The sequence below is a fragment of the Colletotrichum phormii genome (genome assembly GCF_030913505.1).
Source record: "Colletotrichum phormii strain CBS 102054 chromosome Unknown BDP81scaffold_26, whole genome shotgun sequence".
Taxonomy (NCBI): Eukaryota; Fungi; Ascomycota; class Sordariomycetes; order Glomerellales; family Glomerellaceae; genus Colletotrichum; species Colletotrichum phormii.
Genome location: NW_026851468.1, coordinates 528,202 through 546,566, shown reverse-complemented (window position 1 = coordinate 546,566; position 18,365 = coordinate 528,202). Strand labels below are relative to the sequence as shown.

General features: G+C 52.5%; 7 protein-coding genes and 2 non-coding genes across 9 annotated transcripts; 4 read left to right on the top strand and 5 right to left on the bottom strand.

Moving 5' to 3' along the window:
* Window positions 1-1,121: 1,121 nt before the first annotated feature.
* On the top strand, window positions 1,122-1,845 carry BDP81DRAFT_454096 (uncharacterized protein; the record flags this gene model as incomplete). Its single annotated transcript, XM_060592898.1, has 2 exons — window positions 1,122-1,305; window positions 1,400-1,845. The coding sequence occupies 2 exons, from the start codon at window positions 1,122-1,124 to the stop codon at window positions 1,843-1,845; spliced, it is 630 nt and encodes a 209-aa protein (XP_060440046.1).
* A 3,123-nt stretch (window positions 1,846-4,968) lies between these two features.
* Window positions 4,969-6,280, top strand: BDP81DRAFT_330801 (uncharacterized protein; the record flags this gene model as incomplete). Its single annotated transcript, XM_060585449.1, has 4 exons — window positions 4,969-5,186; window positions 5,245-5,454; window positions 5,514-5,700; window positions 5,762-6,280. The coding sequence occupies 4 exons, from the start codon at window positions 4,969-4,971 to the stop codon at window positions 6,278-6,280; spliced, it is 1,134 nt and encodes a 377-aa protein (XP_060440045.1).
* Window positions 6,281-6,559: 279 nt separating this feature from the next.
* Window positions 6,560-8,464, bottom strand: BDP81DRAFT_330893 (alpha-galactosidase; the record flags this gene model as incomplete). The annotated part of the gene is made up of 5 exons (XM_060585456.1): window positions 6,560-7,463; window positions 7,536-7,676; window positions 7,739-7,906; window positions 7,968-8,022; window positions 8,080-8,464. 5 exons carry the CDS (start codon window positions 8,462-8,464, stop codon window positions 6,560-6,562), a joined length of 1,653 nt encoding a protein of 550 aa, XP_060440044.1.
* A 562-nt stretch (window positions 8,465-9,026) lies between these two features.
* BDP81DRAFT_358346 (heterokaryon incompatibility protein-domain-containing protein) lies at window positions 9,027-11,573 on the bottom strand. The gene is made up of 2 exons (XM_060586356.1): window positions 11,061-11,573; window positions 9,027-10,984 (listed from the first exon to the last, which is right to left on the bottom strand). The coding sequence occupies exons 1-2, from the start codon at window positions 11,542-11,544 to the stop codon at window positions 9,279-9,281; spliced, it is 2,190 nt and encodes a 729-aa protein (XP_060440043.1). The 5' UTR covers window positions 11,545-11,573; the 3' UTR covers window positions 9,027-9,278.
* A 104-nt stretch (window positions 11,574-11,677) lies between these two features.
* On the bottom strand, window positions 11,678-12,846 carry BDP81DRAFT_438563 (short-chain dehydrogenase). Its single transcript, XM_060591327.1, has one exon. The coding sequence runs from the start codon at window positions 12,734-12,736 to the stop codon at window positions 11,855-11,857; it is 882 nt and encodes a 293-aa protein (XP_060440042.1). The 5' UTR covers window positions 12,737-12,846; the 3' UTR covers window positions 11,678-11,854.
* Window positions 12,847-13,252: 406 nt separating this feature from the next.
* BDP81DRAFT_464993 (cytochrome P450 3A17) lies at window positions 13,253-14,879 on the bottom strand (the record flags this gene model as incomplete). Its single annotated transcript, XM_060594218.1, has 4 exons — window positions 13,253-13,511; window positions 13,570-14,186; window positions 14,255-14,782; window positions 14,835-14,879. 4 exons carry the CDS (start codon window positions 14,877-14,879, stop codon window positions 13,253-13,255), a joined length of 1,449 nt encoding a protein of 482 aa, XP_060440041.1.
* A 941-nt stretch (window positions 14,880-15,820) lies between these two features.
* BDP81DRAFT_t316 lies at window positions 15,821-15,924 on the top strand. Its single transcript has one exon. It is a non-coding gene; the product is annotated as a tRNA-Val (tRNA).
* Window positions 15,925-15,930: 6 nt separating this feature from the next.
* On the top strand, window positions 15,931-16,002 carry BDP81DRAFT_t317. Its single transcript has one exon. It is a non-coding gene; the product is annotated as a tRNA-Ala (tRNA).
* A 367-nt stretch (window positions 16,003-16,369) lies between these two features.
* Window positions 16,370-17,464, bottom strand: BDP81DRAFT_398999 (phosphorylcholine phosphatase; the record flags this gene model as incomplete). Its single annotated transcript, XM_060588530.1, has 1 exon — window positions 16,370-17,464. The coding sequence occupies one exon, from the start codon at window positions 17,462-17,464 to the stop codon at window positions 16,370-16,372; it is 1,095 nt and encodes a 364-aa protein (XP_060440040.1).
* Between the last annotated feature and the right edge of the window lie 901 nt (window positions 17,465-18,365).

The following is an 18,365-nucleotide window of genomic DNA, read 5'->3' as shown; positions in this document are numbered from 1 at the left end:
GGCGACGTGCGGAACCGGCGGACTTGTTGTTGGAGGGAATCTTGTCATGAAACGCAATCTGACGGGAAGCCATAACCTTCACACAGACACCCGTTCCCGTCGTTAGTTGCAGATGCGGCTGCAGTCTTGACAGTGTCCTACCGCTGCCTCGGGAGACGCACCATGAAACGAAACAGAGAGCCGTTTGCTCCCTTTACTCCACGGACATTGGCTACCGGCTGGGTTGTTGTCAGGTTTTTCCTTCGGCCGGCTTGTCCGAGACGGCCGCATTCTCGTAGACGTTAATCCTTGATTTTCCGTCATCTAATCTTTTACATCTTGTTCCCAAACTGCCAGACGCCCCAATGGCGTGCTTGACATGATGAGAGTTGCCAGCCCTAAGGGTGCGGATAGGCCGGGGTACGCGTCTCTCCGGAGGAGCAGTTGGAGAAATCTCGCATCGGCCGTCCGCAGTTGGCCATGCGGTCACGGAGCGGAAGTGCCGGGCGTTTCTAGAAGACTTCCCGTTCTGGGATTATGTTGGTTCCCCAGAAGCTTGGGGCGCACCCAACCCAAAATGACACGCTGCGACTGATAGCTGTCGTTGCGATTGCGAGGTGCGAGCGAAGGTCTTTTGATGGATGCGAACCTACGGAAGCTTTGGTCGGTGGTTCCTGTGATGATTCTGATGTTGGATGGTTGGTTGCGAAGACACGGCCGACGGCCTTTTCAACGCCCACCGCCTGGATCCGAATCTTGCGTTACCACAACGTCGGGCGAACTCGAATACCGCACTTGTTGATACGGGAAACGTCATCCATCCCACATCAACCTTGATCCAAAAGCTTGGCTTTTTACCTTGGTAGCAGATGATCTTTGGGTGTTCCAGCTTTGCCGTAGACGAACGGCTATTTAAGATTAGGGTTGCCTGCTTCAAGACGTCAAGAGGAAAAGACGGTCGAATCCATATTACATTAGTGTGAGGTCCGGACCTCCAAGCGATTTTAGTAGCACCCATAATCCAACCTTCAAGTTACTTGCAGCTGTGCCAATTTAGTATTATCGAGCTCCCTTGGTTCAAGAGGAAGGCCCGAGCAAAGAACATCTTCACCGAAGCAGCACCCCCCAAGCACACAGCAGTGATGGATCCAGCCCAACTCGCCAGTGCCGTCACCGAGCGGGTCACCATCCCTGTTTTGGGTGGCGTTGAGAATTGGAAAGAGCAGCTTAAGTTCATGCTCCAGACCCTGAGCAAGCAGCCCGGATACCTTCGCACGCGTTGGGGACCATGGACTGAGGACCAGCAGAAGCTTGAGCTCATCACCGGTATGTGATATTCAGGTCCACCATTGGGGCTCTCGATTACACCAGGCCATACTATTGAGCTCAGCTTCAATGACTAACCGAAGTCGCGAAATAGGCTGGATCAGTCCGGATGCCTGCGAGAAGTGGAGGAAATCAAAAGACTTCGCAGAAGCAGCGGCAAGGGTTGCTCCCGTACTAGACGGCGAGCCCGTAGCATACCTACTCAAATTCAAGCCTTACGCACCACACGCCGTCATCAACTCCCCCATCGTCGAGACCCTCAGCTTCGAAGACTGCCGGGAACCCGAGAACAAGATGCGCGAGGTGGTCGAGAGGGCATCCCGGATGCCGGGCTGCAACGGCGTGGCGAGCGGGTATTCCCTGTGCCCGCCAACCTCGTCCTCCGGCGACAGCATCGGCAGAACGTTTGTCGCGGCCGTCGGGTGGACGGGGCTCGAGGCCAGTCGGGCGGCGGACAAGTCGGCGTACACGGGTGGTATGAAAACCGAAGTCCACCACGTCAACTTCAATTTTCCTGTCAAAGGGTTTGGAGGATTATAGCGGCATCTGTGCGTGTCCAGGTTGCATGATGTGGTTTAGCGGGTTTTAGACGAGCGAAGGCGTTCTATCAACGGTCGAATTTCTTATTTGCTTCACGCTTGGAACAAGTCTTTTGTTAGTGCTTCGGGGAAGGGGGAGAGGTGGCGGAGGCGGGGGGCACGCACAGGTTTTTGGGACGGTGTCTGGATCGAAAGTTCTCTTCGTCTTCTAGCTGTTCTCGGGGTAAAGATACCAACAGTCATGTCACCATCATGTCCCTTTGGTCCGATTTCTCGTGATTCTCTATGAGGTCGACCCGAGCCATCGTATCTAGTGGCAACGCTAGAAAGCTGTCATTCGGAGCTGGATGCTGGAGCAGGAGCTGAGAGAAGCTATTGGTCGCGCGACCCAGGATCCCCTGCAGGACAATATGCCTCGGTTCGTGCCTCGCTTCCACGAAACATGACGAAGGAAGATGACGACTGGTCAGGGTTTCCAGGGTCAGAGGGTCCCAGAGATCCAGACTTTGCTCGAGCCCCCCCCCTAGGCCGTCCCAGCCGGAGGGGGCCACTGGGGCCTGCAGCCTGCACTTGTAGTCGCGAGAGTGAGACTCGTGATGGTTCGTCCAGGGGCGAGCCGGGCCCAGGGGTGGCCTTACCAAATGCCGACCGTGTTTCCGAACACTGAATGCTGCAAAACGTGGATCACTGGGTTTGGGCAGCAGAGGGGGCGTGGTTCACCAGCGTCACCGGGCGTTGATCAAAGGCCAAGTCGCGGATGAGGGGAACCAAAGGTGGAATAGTGTCGAGTTGTTCGGTGGGAAGACGACACAGCCGGTGCTGTCGTGGCTGTGGGAGGCCGAGGGGAGTCTCTCCAGCTTCAGATCATCTTGTTGTCCACAATTTCTCTTCAGCCACGCTATGTCGCTAGGTCTTAATCCGAAGGAAAAGCCGTTGCTATAGTGCTTGGCGGGCCGAGTGACAGCGACAAACTGCAGATACCTGGACATTCCCAAGATGAAGGACGTCGTTGAGAGTATCAAGATGAGAAAGTTTTGATAATTTGTTACGCGGATTCTGTGTCATTAGCGCAGAACTTCCCCGTATTTCCTGAGGCATGTCGATGCCAACCTGTTTGTCACTAGTACGCTGACTGCAGAAAGTTGTGGGCTCTCGGGAATGGCAACAGGAGATCGCTTCGTCGGCCAGCAAACCCCTGACATGTCTTGGCGGCTCAAATCTCGCCTGGAACGGTAATGTCGAGGGGTTTCCTACCAATGGACAGCGTCAAGATGGCCCCCAATGGGACGGTGTCATTTGGCCTGGGTATCTCGGTCTTCGTGTCTCTTTTGATACTAGATCCAAGGCCCTTCCTCCACGTGGAAAATATCTCCGGCGAGGACAATGCGGTCTTTCTTTGCAAGACTGCAGAGTGCCAGAGCTGTGGGTGCAGTGAGATCATGTTTCAGAAGGCTCAAGATGGCCTGGGGTGATATTTGGTCTCATGCATGCAGCATGAACTGCGGTTCGGAGCACACTCTAGATACGGCTTCCACATCGTTTGGCATCTGTCTCTTCTTTGTGAATATGTCGGCATTTGGCTGAAGGTTTATGATGAGGGAAGAGGAGGTGTTTGTTATGGCGCAGTCCCCTTTGTTAAGATCTTGGTAATTGCTGAATTCCTGAAAGCTCCCCCTTGATCGACATCACGCCGCAAACTCTTATTTGGTGTAACAGTCTTCTGCCGAGTCTGCCATTGCCGACCAGGCTTGGGACCACCTACACTGTTTCTTCGACGAAATATCAAGAGGGAACGCAACGGGTTGTCTCGTTCCATCTCGGTGAGAGATTCCGATGAGGTGTTGAGACGACGGGGTTGCCCGCTGTCTGTCTATTGAAGAAACGCACGGCCTCCAAGGTGCATGCAGCATCCGTGGAAGACCAGGAAGCCCATGTCGATCTGCTGATCCCTGAACCAATTCTTTCTCGCCCGGGTCCTCAACGAACATCGCACTCCCCGCCTGTGGTTCGCCAGTTCGTTTCCAGCCCGCAAAGCTATTGACGACAAGTCCCCGTCACCCCTATAACAGACCCCGCTCTTTTATGGCGAATTTCTGCTCGAAGAATCAGACTGGAGAACATGACAAGACGGTATCCCGGAAAGGAGCAGCAGAGGGAACCTGCTTTCCGCTCTCGCGGATGGTAAGGAGGATCCCTTCTTGCGTGACTGACCCTCTCAAGATCGACGCCTGGGTTCACTTTCTCTTCAGCAAACCTTCCTCCCCGGCATTTGCACCATGAAGAAATGACGGCACATCGAGAGACATGTCTCTTGGGGGCCGGTCGTGCCTGTTGATCTTCTTTTTCTCGGAGCAATGGGATGGACTTCGCTATCTGGTAGTATTGTCAAACTTCCTGCCATCCTATGCAACCCAAACCATTGACGGATGAAGACATCACCGTCCATCAAGTGTCTCAACTGGGCAAGAGAGCTACGAGAAGGGGGTGCCGATTGGCTCCTTTTGCAGGACCTGTCGTCTCATAGTCCCCCACCTTCCCTGCCCATAGTAACAGTAATAGACTAGGAGTAAGTCTTGGAGTGCGACCTCTGCACCTCTGCTACATGTTTGTGGTGCGTGTGGCGTAGGCTAAAGGGTGGCACTAACAAGTGTCACCACCATGTGGGTTCTTCGCCCGGTCTGGTCGCCGCGCCGGCTGGAGGACTCGATTACCTGTCGCGGCCTAGCCACCCTCTACCGTTTGGGATCGCGAAACCAAAGCCTGCCTGGCTGTTAGCCTGTTATTATTGCCACAGTACTGGAGAAGAAGAAATTTCTTAACTGACGGGCCGCGAAAGAAGTGGGTAGCCGAGCTTGACGAGGGTCATCTGCTCCGGGTTGTGGACGCCCATCGTTGATTCTTAAAAGTATGCCCGTTTCCCCCTTCTCGACGGTCTAGTAGGGCTTTTTTGAGTTTGAACTAGACGACATCTTGCTCCCCTCTCGTCTCCTTCCCCACATACCAAATCTGGTAAATCAAGGAGCCTTTCCTGAGAGGACCGGACCGAGCCTCGAACACCTCGGATACGGTACACAGTACGAACGAATCGAATTCAACACCTTTACCTCCTTAATCACAGTTCACGATGTCGACAACAAAGACCGACTATCAGATTGCCTCGCTGGCCGCGGGCTTCACTATCGGCTTTGGTTTCTTGACAGTATGGGAGGCCATGAAGCAGACGAGGCGGAATCGCAATCCCCTTCGAAGCACATACATCTACATGATGTGGGGTGAAATCATCGCCAACCTCGTCATTGCCGTCATCGGATGGTTGTTCTTAGATGGGATATTGGGGCCAACGTGAGCATCGCAATGCAGTATTTGTGCCAAGTCTGAGCTAACATCACTGGTGCCAAAGAGTGCCGGTCTTATTCTTCATCCTATTCTTGTGGGTGTGGGAGATCCAGTTGCTGATGCAAATCATCATCAACCGTATCGCCGTCATTGCGGAAAGTCAAAAGACTATTCGCATGTTCAAATGGGGAACGGCTGTGGTCATTACCTTGATCAACATCGCCGTCTTCTGCATCTGGATTCCGTCCCATCTTGACCCTCCTGCTAGCCAGACGTAAGTCAAACTGCCCTGAGGTTGTGCCTTCTTGTCCACTTCCTAACATATGCTGGCAGATACGTCAACATCAATCACTACTGGGACCGTCTCTCCAAAATCCTCATTCTCATCGTCGACGCTGGCCTCAACTGGTATTTCCTCCACGTCGTCAAGGCCCGCCTCCTGAACCAGCATGGCTTGGTTAAGTACAAGCCTCTGGTCGGCTTCAACGCAAAGCTGATGGTTCTCTCAATTGCCATGGATGTAAGTCTCGACGCTATGACACCAATATGAAATCCTCACCAGACTAATAACATGTATCCAGGCTATGCTCATTGGTCTCATGTCACTTCCTAATCAAGTTGTCTACATCCAATTCCACCCCGTCGCCTACATGGTCAAGCTCAACATCGAAATGTCAATGGCCTCTTTGATCACACGCCTCGCTAAGGACCAAGATAGCGGATTCAGGTTTAACTCACTCTCCTATTCCCAGGGTCATTCCCGGGGGCATCATACGAACCCAACCGGCCTTGGCAACGGTCACAACGGCCACCACGAAACCGGAGGTCTCAAGAGCTTCCACCGCGCCAGCGTCGGAGCCGTCCCTGAGGACAAGGACCTCGCAGCCATCCGGGAAGCCAGGACCGGTATCCACCGAAGAGTCGATGTTGAAGTTTCCGTCGAGTCGCATTCCTCAAAGTCGAACCCTGCCTCATCTTTCAGCGGTCGTCACGATGATGCGGCGAGCGGAAACTCATTCTACAGGGTTGATGATGAAGACTCGTTGACCAGCAACCCTGGACATCCTCGGTCAATGGAGAAGAAGGAGATGAGAGACTAGTTGATGCGGCTATGTAATTGATGGTAATGGTTGGGATGGATGCTTGCGGACTCTGTTCTGGCATGCGATGATCAAGGCTCTTTTTCGTTACGAATACCCCTGTGCTATACTCACAACGCCTCTTTTCTTTTGTATATACTAGTCCTTGAGTATATGGGCGAGACTGATTAATATCAAGCCTCCTGAATGTACAGGGAGATCTCACTGTAAGGATCTAAGATTGTATTTTTCTCATAATCTCGCCTACGAATGACTATTCCACAATGTTTACGTGAGAATCTAGCTGGCCTCGAAAACCTCGAAACCAACCAGGTCGGGGGCCCAAGCACTTCCAAACGACTTGAACTCCACAGTGTTCGAGCTATCCCCCTTGAAGCCATCAACCTCGACGAGCAAGCGGCCAGTATCGAACCAGTTGCCGCCGGAGATGGGGAAGGCCCACCGCTTCTCGGTACCACCATTGACGGAGATGGTCAAGTTGCGGGTGTTGGAACCAAACTGCCATGCGGAGTCGAGGGCGATCTCATAGTTGATAAAGTCGACGCCAAGCAGCTTCTTGCCCTCTGACTTGGCCACAATGCCCTCAAACTTGACCGCGGCCCCTGACCCGATACTCCCCACCTTTGTGGTGCTGGGGAGACACTGACCCTCTGCGCAAGTAACCTTGGAGGCTGAGCCAGACAGCGCGGCATCAGTGGCCGTGTAATATCCGGCTGACGCGTCTACGGCGGGTGCAGTTGTGGAGAGGTCCGAGAGCACGAGTAACTTGAGCTCGTGGCCGTTCACCGTTGTCTCGTACGTGCCCGAGATGGAGCCAATGTCACTCGCCGCCCATACGTCGCGGGCGTTGGCCGAGGCGACGCCCAGGACCGCCGCGAGATCGACGCTCACGGCCTGGGAATCGTTTTTCCAGTTCGCCAGGCCGACCACGAGGCGGGAGCCAGAGAGCTCACCGGCCCAGACGTCCCACTCCTCCTCTGTGTAGCGACGGACAAGCTCTGTCTGCTTGGCGAGGGAGTCTTGGTTGAGGGCGATGACTTCCTTGTTTACGAGGATTTCGTGGGCTGATTCCGCGACAAGACCGGGGATAGCGGGGGCACCGAGGGTAAGGGGAGACTTGTTGATGGCCCACATTCCCATGTGGAACTTCTCCTCCTCAAGCGACAGGGCGCTGAGACCAATGCTGGGATGATGTTGTCAGCGCCGGAATTACAACGATGCACTCCTGTGGAATGGGCACAGGTTTTCTACTCACAGCAACATGTCCATGTCGGGGAAAGCACCCGGGCCGGTGTACTTGTAAAACGGAACAACTTGGTTCGTGATCCGCCAAATGCTGCGCCAGCCGTTGTAAATATCGTTGCTGATTCTCCAGCTATTGCCAATCTTGGGTGCCCTAGTCTTCAAGTCAGTTTCTAGGGAATGCTAGGGAGATTTTAGCTGTTGTTAACAACGCACCAGATGCCAAGGTCTGTTCCAGTGCCCCATTGGCAGACTTGGTAGAGGATGTCTCGGTCCGTTGTATTCAGTGCATCTGCCATCGTCACGAAGCGATCCGGTGAAATGGCTTCTTCGGAAACGAAGTCGACCATAACCGTGGGCTCGACCGCATAGCAGTTGTCGTATCTGAAGCGCACCTCGTGTTAGTAGCTGGACTTCTCAAGAGATCCATCACCTGGTAACGTACTTCAGAGAATCCGCACCCCAGTCGGCGAATGACTTGGCATCGGTGAACTCGTGATCTGACAACCATATTAGGACTACGTTAATAATTGAGTTTCCGGGTGATTCCTGCTCACCGAGGGAAGCGGGCTGGTCTGTGGAACCGCATTGGTAGTACCCGCCGCCAGAGTAGACACCGAACTTAAGGCCGAGATTGTGGATGTAATCACCGAGTTCCTTGCCGCCTCCGGACGGGAACAGCTCCGGGTTCCACACGAGCTCGCCGTCAGCAGAGCGCTCCTTGGCCGGCCAGCCGCAGTCGGTGGTCACGGTGGTGTACCCGGCGTCGGCTAGACCCGTGTTGATCAAGGCGTGTGCGTTCTCCTTGATCAACGTCTCATTGGGGTAGCAGTTGTAGTAGTTGTAACTGTTCCATCCCATCTGCGGTGTCGGCGTCTTATGGGTCTTGGCCGAGGCGCGGGCGGCGAGCGCTGTCAGGAGAATGAACGTGACGGAGGCCATGGTTGATGATCCGTTGAGGTCGGATTGAGAATCTCAGAGGTTCGCAACTACCACAACTCTTCCCACAACAACTTCGCGTTCTGCCTTGGGAAATTCATGTTTATAGCTCAATCACAGGCCATTTTCCGAATGCGAAAAGGCAACCGTCTCCCCGCACGGCCCCGTTATCCCCGGAGTTGGCTCAATGACACCCTCGGCCCAGGTGAGGTCATCACGATTCTATGCGCACCATTGAAATATCGTTCCGGCAATTCCAAGATCTCCACCGGTTCCCCAGGGGTAAGGGAAAGCCACATGATGGATGAGTCGGGGAAACAACGCGGGGAAAACGGGCAGGCAGAGTCAACTTATCGGGGTAAACGTCCCATTGATGGACACGACCACTCGGACTCGGGCGCTTATAAACTAAATGCGACATCGTGCAGCGGTTGTGCAGATGTGCCTGGCTCCACCCGGGCCGCATCAGATGGTCCATGGGCTTAAACTGGTTTAAAGGCCGGTAAATGCTAATGTTTTCCCCGCAGTTAAGTAGGAGTCGTATCCGGGTTGCGGCTAGGGTGGTATGGGAAGATTGAGTGAAATAGGAAATCTAGGCGGGCGTTTGACAAGGTTCGTGATGGTGGGGTTGAGATGAGATTCGTTTGCTCGGGTTTGCACGACTCATGCGCCCTGTCTTGACTGGATACATACATGTACTTTGGTCTGGATGTTACCTTACTGACACGCGCTCAACTTAGAATGCGATGGATCATGAATATGCTCTATCAACACCAAAGCAGGTAGGGCTACACGACTAAAAGCCATAACAACTCAACTAGACCAGCGTCAAAACCTGCCAATCCCACGTCTTGAGCCAGGCCAACTTGGGCCTATGTATTCGGGCGAATCCCACTCTTTCGTAAGTTTCGTCGGCTTTGTCAGTCGTTTGTTGAATGATCAGGCAAAGTGTCTCAGATTTGGACCATCCAGGTTCTTCTTCGCTAGTATCGTCAGTATGAACCAGCATCAACGTGTACTTGTCGTCGCGGTAGACAGCCGTATCTAGCTCCCAATCCGACTCGTTTCCCGGCCCAGTGACGATCGAGACGACATAGGGCCCATCATCGGCTTTGATACTGAAGAGACTTGGATGCCCCATCTTGACCATGTCCTCAGCCCCTGCCGGCTCGTCGAAGTCGGCATGTCCTATGGTGGCAGTTTCGTGGTATGTACTAATAATCTGGCGGCTACGAACTAAAGGCATGGTTAAAGCCTTGAGGACGAGCTTCGCGAACAGAATCTCCCCGAATGGATTATCGGGAACCCTCGGGTGAACGATGTACTCCAAGAGTTGAGCACTAGAAGGACTCGATCCTAGTATTGTCGATTCCTCGAAGAGTAACATATCGTCAGTCACAGCCCATGACCATGAAGGGGCGCGGTAATTATCTCTCTCGTGGTGGCAGAAGTTTCCCTCACGGGTCCACAGAAGCCCGCGTCGAAAGTCCGAAGTCCAGAGACCGGCCAAGTAGTCTCCTCCAATAACTGGATGCAGACGTTGTGCAATACCCGAGAATGCGGGCAGTTTGTCAGAACCATAGGTGAGCTTCCTTTGGCTATAGGCGTTGACTAATTCGTAGTAATCACATAGAATGACATTTGTTTCCGAGGGTCCGGGAGGAGAAGAGGCGAGGACCCCAGAATGAAGGACCTGCGAGAGGTCTTTGTAGGCAGACTGCGGTGATCTGTTACCGAAGGGAAGGCCATCTGGTGAGACGAAGTGATGTGGGCACCGCCAGTAAATCATGCTTCGGCCATATAAGATATGCCTTGGCGACAACATGTACTCTTGAAGTGTCCAGCCTCGCGTTTGCAACGCACTGTTTAGATCGAGACCACGGAGGTCCTCTCCGTTTGGATCTTTTCGCCGGATAGTAACTACTTGATTGTATTGACGGTTCCAAATGTTGATCGTGGCACGTTTACTCTTCGGAGAATCAGTGTGACTCGATCCCAGGATTCCATCTTTGCTTCCTGCTGATACCATTGCAGAGATTGTGACGGTTGAGTTGCGGTAAACCAACCCCATTCTTTTGGATTCGTTCTCCCAGTCCGATTTTGAATCTTGTTGGATACAGAGGCAGTCTATCCAAAGGAAACGAAGCCCCAGGTGACGAGTTATCGCAATTGCGTCTTGGAAATTCTGGGCCAACGTCGTTACAGTGATGGAATCCTGGAAAGGCCCCAAGGTTTCGGCCGTCAAGGGAGGGGATATTGCACCACCCCAGCAGTGACTTAGAGCAACGTAGTGGCCTTTCGCGCCCTTAGTCAGGGTCAAACGGACGTCCTCAGAATCCAGAAACTCTCCTACGTCGATCACTCTAGTAGGCAGATCGTGCTCCTGGCTTAGTAGACAATTCTTGTGTGAATTGCGGCAGTCCGTCAACCATTGCCTCGCAAGCATATGGTTCCGGCAAGATCCAAGGTCCTCATCAGTCTCAAAATGACCGATTCGGAAACCGGCGATGCGCGGGCTGGTATCTGCAGTAGACTCATCAGCATCAGTCCACGTCTCGCATAGTGCGGTACATAAGTTCTGATATTCGACATTGCATACCCCCAGATGTGCTTAGAGTAAGTAGGAGGACTGGACAGCCCCATATGTCGTACCCATCATCATCGTCCATATACGGAGCGCCAACTTGCACCATTATCTCGTCAAATACCAGAGCCTCATCAATGAGTTGCCGGCCATACAAGTGCGTGGCGTTTATGGAAAGCTTGATGTCCGAAGGCTGCAGTTGCTTGGCGATGGAGTGCATGGAACGCTGCTGACCTTCCTCAAGAGGGCAAAGGTCAACATCCCATTCTCTGGGCCACTCCAAAGGCCCTGGGACATCACAGGGCGTATGTATGAAGCACTTGAGGATGAGTTGGCATAGATCGCAGCCATCACGTGCGGCCTCTTCCAACGCGTCGAATGATTCATGGTGTCGGTAGAATGCTTCTTTGGGAAACGCGTGAGCTTGGAACTCAACCTGGGCAAGCTCAATCAAGGCCTCAATAGTAAGACTTGCGCAAGGAGCGCATCGATGCTCCATGACGAGGTATGGAAGCGAGGATTTCAGAGCTTTGCGGGAAATACGTCGTCAGCGCCATAATCTTACATCGCTCTGCGGGGTGATTGAGCCAGCTCACGAATCAAATGTCTCCTACCGAACTTGCAGTTGATTGGCCCGTATCATGTCACAATATCGTGATGTTCCTTCGAGGCATCATTTCGCATTGTCCGTTATACTCTGTGTAGAGTTCCGGTGAGACGTTCATATCCTGAATCAGGGACGCAATTTTAGGTTGAAAATTCGTGTCCAGGTCGGCACATAACCACTTTTCGCTTTGAGGAATGGCCAACTATTTGCTTCTAGCTGCCTTTGCATACTGCTCGCCGAATGCACCATACCATCTATCAATGACCTCTCCAGCCATTCCCGGCCCGATGGTCTCGACGCCGTCTTCCAACTTCTTAGCCACTTCCTCCATAAACTCATCTACGCTGAGTGCGTCGGGATTATTCGCCTTCTTGTTGTCGTCTGGATCGGTTCGCTCTCGGTGCAGGTCAGTCGCGACCGTTGGTGGCGCAATTTCCACAACTTTGACTTGTGATCCGCCGGTCTTTAGCTGTGTGCGGAGATTCATGCTCCAAAAGTGCAGCCAGGCCTTGGTGCCGTTGTAGACGGGATTGATGATGGAGAATGGTATGAAACCAAGGACGCTCGAAACGTTGATGATGAGGGCGGATTCCTTTGTCTGCAGGTGTGGTAGCAAACCTAAAGCCAAATGCATTGGGCCTCGGATGTTGATGTCGATCTCTTGGTCCGCCTTCAAGAGGAAATCGTCGTCCTTGAGAATCTCTAGGGGGCGCTGCACCCCGGCGTTGTTGACGAGACAGTCTAGTTCAGGGTGATCTTTGGTGATGCGTTTCACAAAGTCGGGAATCTGTTCAACCTTGCCCGTATCGAGCACGTAATAGTCGGCAGCTCCAATTTCTTTGGCTGTCTCTTGCAACTTCGATTCGGTCCGTCCTGCGATGATGACTTTCTTGCCCTTGGAAATGAAGTGTTGGGCCATCACCTTGCCGATGCCACCGCCGCCGCCGGTGATAACAGCGCAGGTGAATCTTAGGTTATCTGTCGAGGTTGTCATGGTGTCGACTCGAAGGTTGAAATGATATTGATTTTGATGCAGTATTAGTCTAGATCGTTGTGTTTTAAAGTGTCGTCGGCTACATGCCATATAGCCGAGGCGATGATGGATGGAGTATATATGGATCCAAAAGCCCCGGGGAACTTGATTATAGGGCCTTTGTCACGACTGGAGTGTTGGACTTAAGATGCCTGTGATGAAGCCGAGCATTTGTCACCTTTTGGAACCCAACTCTTAAGCGATGACGCCGGTTCTGGCTCGACGACGTCATTATTTCTTGGGGATTGCATGGCCATAACTGTGGCGCTTTACCGTAAATCACTTAGTCTATCATTGAAAGTCCTCTCTGGGTAAGGTAACTTAGCGCAGGCCTGGAACATTATCTACGACCTTTTCCATTGACCTTGGTGACATGGATCTAAACTCAGTCTCAACAACGAGATGCTTAACTGTAGAAACAACCCATACATAACAAATGCATCTAGGTGTTTGTACTATCTGTCTCAAACCCGGGAATTTGTAGACCCTCTTGCCATGGATGGATTGAGTTCACGCTGAGAGAGCTTGGAATATCCATAGTAGCCGGCATCCCTTGAGCATGCCTTCCTAGGTCAACATAATATCGCAACGCTTCCTCTTTGGCGAGAGAAGAACGTAATCCATCATTTGCATACTGTCAGCTGGCATGTTGGGGTCTAATTTCGCCCCATGACAGCTTTTGAAAAACACGGCAGTGGCAAGCCGGAGCTCCATCATTGCCAGGTATTGACCAATGCAGACTCTGGCTCCAGCTCCCAATGGGATGTATGCCTGTCTCTGCCGGAGGGAGACTTTGGTCGGGTCAAGATACCTATCAACATCAAATCTAGAAAGTCTTGGGTCAACAAGAGCCTTATCATATGAATCTTCGAGGGTGAACTTACTGATGAGGATCCTGAAAAATTTCAGAGTTGCGCTGCAAGCTGTACGCCGGGCTGTAGATGATAGTATTTGCGGGCACAAAGTGCGATGAGAGAGTAGTGCCCCCTTCAGGAACAAGCCGAGGCAGAGATGAGAGAACAGCGGGATACAAGCGCAAAGTCTCCTCTATGATAGCACTTAGAGTAGGGCATGACTCAAGCCGCTTATCGTCAAAGTCATCGCCTAGAGGCGCGATCTCATCCTCAAGCCGTTTCTGCAAATCTGGCTGTCTCAACACCGACCAGACGAGATACGTCAGGACAGCCGCGGTTGTGTCTGTTCCTGCGACCATCATACCTGCACCCTCCATGCTGACGGCTTCCGTAGTCAACCAAGAGAGTCTTTCCATCTCGCATTCTGTAATCATCACCTTGAATATACTTGGAGTTGACGATGACCCTTTCTGTTTCAAGCTCTTTACTCCGTCAGCACCACCGACTCTGACCTGCTCAAGCTGTCGAGAGAAAGTCTGGAGTAGTGATCTGGGTATGAGCTGAGATAGAGAAGCGAGTAAAGGTATCTCGCACTGAATAACGTCCGCTATCAGAGCATTTTCAATAGCACGCATATAAATTGTGCTCTGTGAGATCAATCAAGCAGTTAGCATGTCATTATCGAGGTACAAAATATGTAAAAAGTCTTTCATACCTTTCCAGATTCCAGCAGCCCCAAGGATTGCCCAAACGAGAGCTGACTGATAATATCAGCAGCCATAAACGTCCACCACTTATGAGAGTTTGACGAGCCCGCCAAAGCCTCCGTCTTAATCCTCGTGACTGCAATCTCAATCTTATTCCTGATAGTCGACTCCCAATTTTTGCGCAGCGATGACAGAGTGAAAGAGCCTTGCAGAAGTCTTCGCCGCTGCTTTGCCTCTTCGCTGTTCAGAATCATGGACAGGGATAGAGCTGGAAGCTTCTTTGTGTAGTCGCCAGTCCATTGCGCCTTTTCAAAGCCACCGCTTATCTTATAGACTTGGGAAACTGACTGGATATCGATGCATGATACTTCATTTGGTGCGATTCTGACAATGTTTCCATACTTTTGGTGGAGTTGGTGTACGTAGGTCATGCGGGTTCCGCCCAACCGACTCAGCTTTAATCTTAGCCTAGTGAATCGGGTGTGCCATGGCCCCGGGATGTGTTTGAGAGGGGAACTGAGATATTGGAACAAAAGCTTCTTCAGTCAGCTGCGTACACCTGGGTTTGGCACAGATTATGAGGCTTACGTTGCAGAAAGTGAGAACCCCTGCAGATCCAACTAACACCATCATCATGGCTTTCCGATCGGAGTCATCCCCGCGACTCAAGAGTGTGACGTTCATGGTAACATGGAGCTTCCAGGAAGAGGATACCCGAAAAGTTGAGTTTTCACAAGAGGAGTGAGGGGGAAACGACCAAGACTACAAGGGAACTCCGCCGTCTTTTCTGAACAGGACGCAGGAAGAATTAGATTAAATGCCAACGGCGCTTCCAACACGAGCACTTCCAGATTGTACAGCATCACCATGGCGCTTTAGCTATACAACGGGTGTTTTGCTGACGAATGGGAACATGGCGTATCCGCCATCTAACAGCCAACAGCAAGTTGAGGCCTTTTGACTGGCCTCGGCAGTGGTTAGAACCATGAAAAAGTATGCAGGCCAAGATGGATTCGTGCAAGACGCCTTTTCGGACCCGGCGACATTGGTTGGATTGCTGTCTTCAGCTGCAAACATGTAGCAAACAAGGTGGGCCTGCCTGGTCTAGCTTGCGGCACAGAGCAAATCTGTCCCAGTCCCTTGTCTGCAGTCCTTTACCCGGGCACGGCTTGCATGTGTGGATAAGCCAAGAGAAAGAGAAGCAAGGCGAGACTAAATTGCAACACGAGAAGTCTAGACCGCTCTTCATGTCACCCCTGGCGGCTTGACCTGGCAAGGTTGGACTGGGCTGGGCGTTTAAAAGAACAGTCTTCTTGAAACTGCTTACAGCTCTCTAGCGCCGCACAGATCTCAAACTCTATCAACACGCATCGCTCTTAAACTGACTTCGTCTCTTAACTTCATCCAGAAACATGCTGCCTCCATCTTGTGAGAAACAGACGATGCTTGGCCGCCTTGGGCTGATTCCGAGTGGATCGAAGTTTGTCAACCCCACAGAAATTGGACCTTTCCCACAATAAGTGACCCGCAAGTGACTTGGTCCCTCATTCGCAGGATCCCTGCATCAAACACATGGTCTGGTGGTGTAGTTGGTTATCACGTCAGTCTAACATCGGGATCGCATCTTGCGCTTCACCTGGAACACTGAAGGTCTCCGGTTCAAGTCCGGGCTAGATCATAGGATGGGCGATTGGTTTAGTGGTATAATGACCGCTTAGCATGCGGTAGGTCCTGGGTTCGATTCCCAGATCGTCCACACTTTTGCCCTTAGAAGCACCGCTTCCTGTTTTGCCTTTTGGCCCGACCCAGGGTCGACTCTCTTAAACAGTTAAGAGTTGATCTTGAGATTGTAGAGAGTAAAAGCCTGTCTATATGGTGGTTGTGAAGTAAAGACAAGTGCTTACTGAAGTTCACGGGTAATGGTTGGCTTTGACGGTTCGTGGGACTGCAATATCTCACTCTGGGCTCGGAGCTCTGGTAGTCGCATTCGCCACATGTAATACAAACTTGATCTTGAGAAGTACCGAAGACGAACGATGATAGGGTTGGGCATGGTAAAACATTACATTGATCATCTAGTTCTGTTACGCCTTTGCGGCTGCATCTATCTTTTCTTCCCAAATTTACTGAATCTCGGTGGGAGTAACAATAACCCAGTTCTTGTCCGCGGTGACGGGAAGGTTGTTCGCCTTCTGGGCAGCAGTGTTGTTCACAATCATCTCGTTCATGGTCGCCATGACGCTGTCTTTGCGGTTGATCCAGAGGTGAATACCGCCCTTGGCAACGTTGACGCCGTGGAAGATCATGGGGCCGTCACTGGCAGGGGTATCACCACCAGCCAGGATAGGTCCCTGCCACTCGTTGATGTAAGTGAGGATAGCCGCCCACTTGCCCTGCTTCCAGGTAGCAGGAGTCCAGAGGTAGGGAGTGATCACGAGGTCGAGGTTGGCCTCCTCGTCGTAGGTGCCGTCATCGATCTGCTTGCGGCTAGTAGTGAGGTCCCCGGAGGTCAGGTTTTTCATGAGGCTGGTGACACCGATGATGTTCTCAGGCTTGACGTTGTAGCCGTAATTAGGGTCAGCAGCGACCATTCGGACCAGCTCTTCAGCAGAGGCGGTGATGACGTAGACCTCGATGCCGTTATTCATCAGCTTGTTGTAGAGCTCAACCTGGCCGGTAAAGATCTTGGGAGGGTTGATCTCGGTAGGGGTGATAACGTCGCCCTCATAGTACGTGGTCGGGATGGTACGGTTCAGGGCCATGAGATCGTCCACGTGCCCCTTCAGCTCCCTCAAGGGAATATCGCTCCAGATCTGGGCAGCCCACGGGTAGCAAACATTATCGTCGATGTCGCACAGACGGAGGTAGTAGCTGTACAACGTCTCGGTGTGGTTTGCCGTGTCTTTGAACGGGATGAGCTTCAGGATCGGGTCCATGGTGTCACGAGTGAGGACACCAATGCTCTCGAGGTACGGCAGTAGCGACTCCTCGAGATCGTAGCGGTAGCTGGTGTTGTCCATATCAAAGACGGCGTATTGGCTCTGGTTGGCGTTGGCCGCGATCATGGTGTTGAGGGCTTTGGCCGCCTCGGCCGGCCAGTGCTTCAACTCGGGACCGGCAGTGTGGTTGGAGGCGTAGACCGACGGAGCGGCATTCGCGACGCCACGGGCGATGGCCAGCCCGAGCGAGGCAACGATGGGGTTCATAGAGGTCTTCATGTTGACGATACTGGTGATGAAGCTAGTAACTGAATAGAGCTGCAGCTAGCCAGAAAAGACCAAAGTGAGGGTATGATTGCCGGCAGTGAAGAACGGGCCGAGAGCTGGGGAACGGAGGAAGCCATCCATTTTCCACGGCGACCGGGCCGCTGCCGCGTTATAAACAAGTTGGCGGCGATTGGGCAGAGGCCTCGCCGACGCTCTGCCAACTTCTTGCTTTACCTCATTTTAGCTAATCATGGTTCTTCCTACTCGCTTACCGGTGCTGAGAACCTCAGTCTGGTAGATACTGGGCTTTGCCAAGGTGAGAGAGGTCTACGCGGGTGTTGGCGACGGCGTCCGCGACGTCGTGCAACATCCACTTTGTGGGGTCAACTAATCTCTTCTAGCTGGTTGGGGTAACATTCGTGACGATGAGCGGGATTATTGAAATGAGCTAACTGACAAACTTTTCGTCAGCCTGTGAGGGTTTTCCGGACAAGCCTGATAACAGCGCGGTGCGTGCGAAGACATCGCGACGTTGGTATCTTTTTCGAGCGTTGCGTCAAGGTGAAAGAACTGCTCAGCCCTACAGCATGGCGTGGAGGACGTGGAGATCTCCAGACTCCCACCGAGCCGCCAAGCCGAACTGCTGCTCACGTCACAGGGGTTCAGCACGAATGGCCCATATCAGATGAACCACGTTGTCGGGTAACATTGCCGTTGCCGGCTGTTTGGACTTGTTTGGGTGGATAACGAGAATATCCAGGACCATGATATGTCCCATGTGCTGTTATCTAGCCGCGCAACTGGCCTGAACCGATTCAATGCGTGGTTTCCGGGCTTGCTGACAGGCACCCGGAGCTGCCGTCGCGCCTCGGGGTTGCTATCTCTCTAGCTCTTGGAGTTCTGCACCTACTTG

What these genes read in the sequence shown, in the direction of transcription:
- BDP81DRAFT_438563 (XM_060591327.1), bottom strand. Translation starts at nt 12,736, where the DNA reads ATGGCATGTAGCCGACGACACTTTAAAACACAACGATCTAGACTAATA.
- BDP81DRAFT_358346 (XM_060586356.1), bottom strand. Translation starts at nt 11,544, where the DNA reads ATGGAGCATCGATGCGCTCCTTGCGCAAGTCTTACTATTGAGGCCTTG. An exon ending in TACTCTAAGCACATCTGGGG is followed by an intron (nt 10,985 to 11,060) that starts GTATGCAATGTC and finishes AGTCTACTGCAG; the next exon opens with ATACCAGCCCGCGCATCGCC.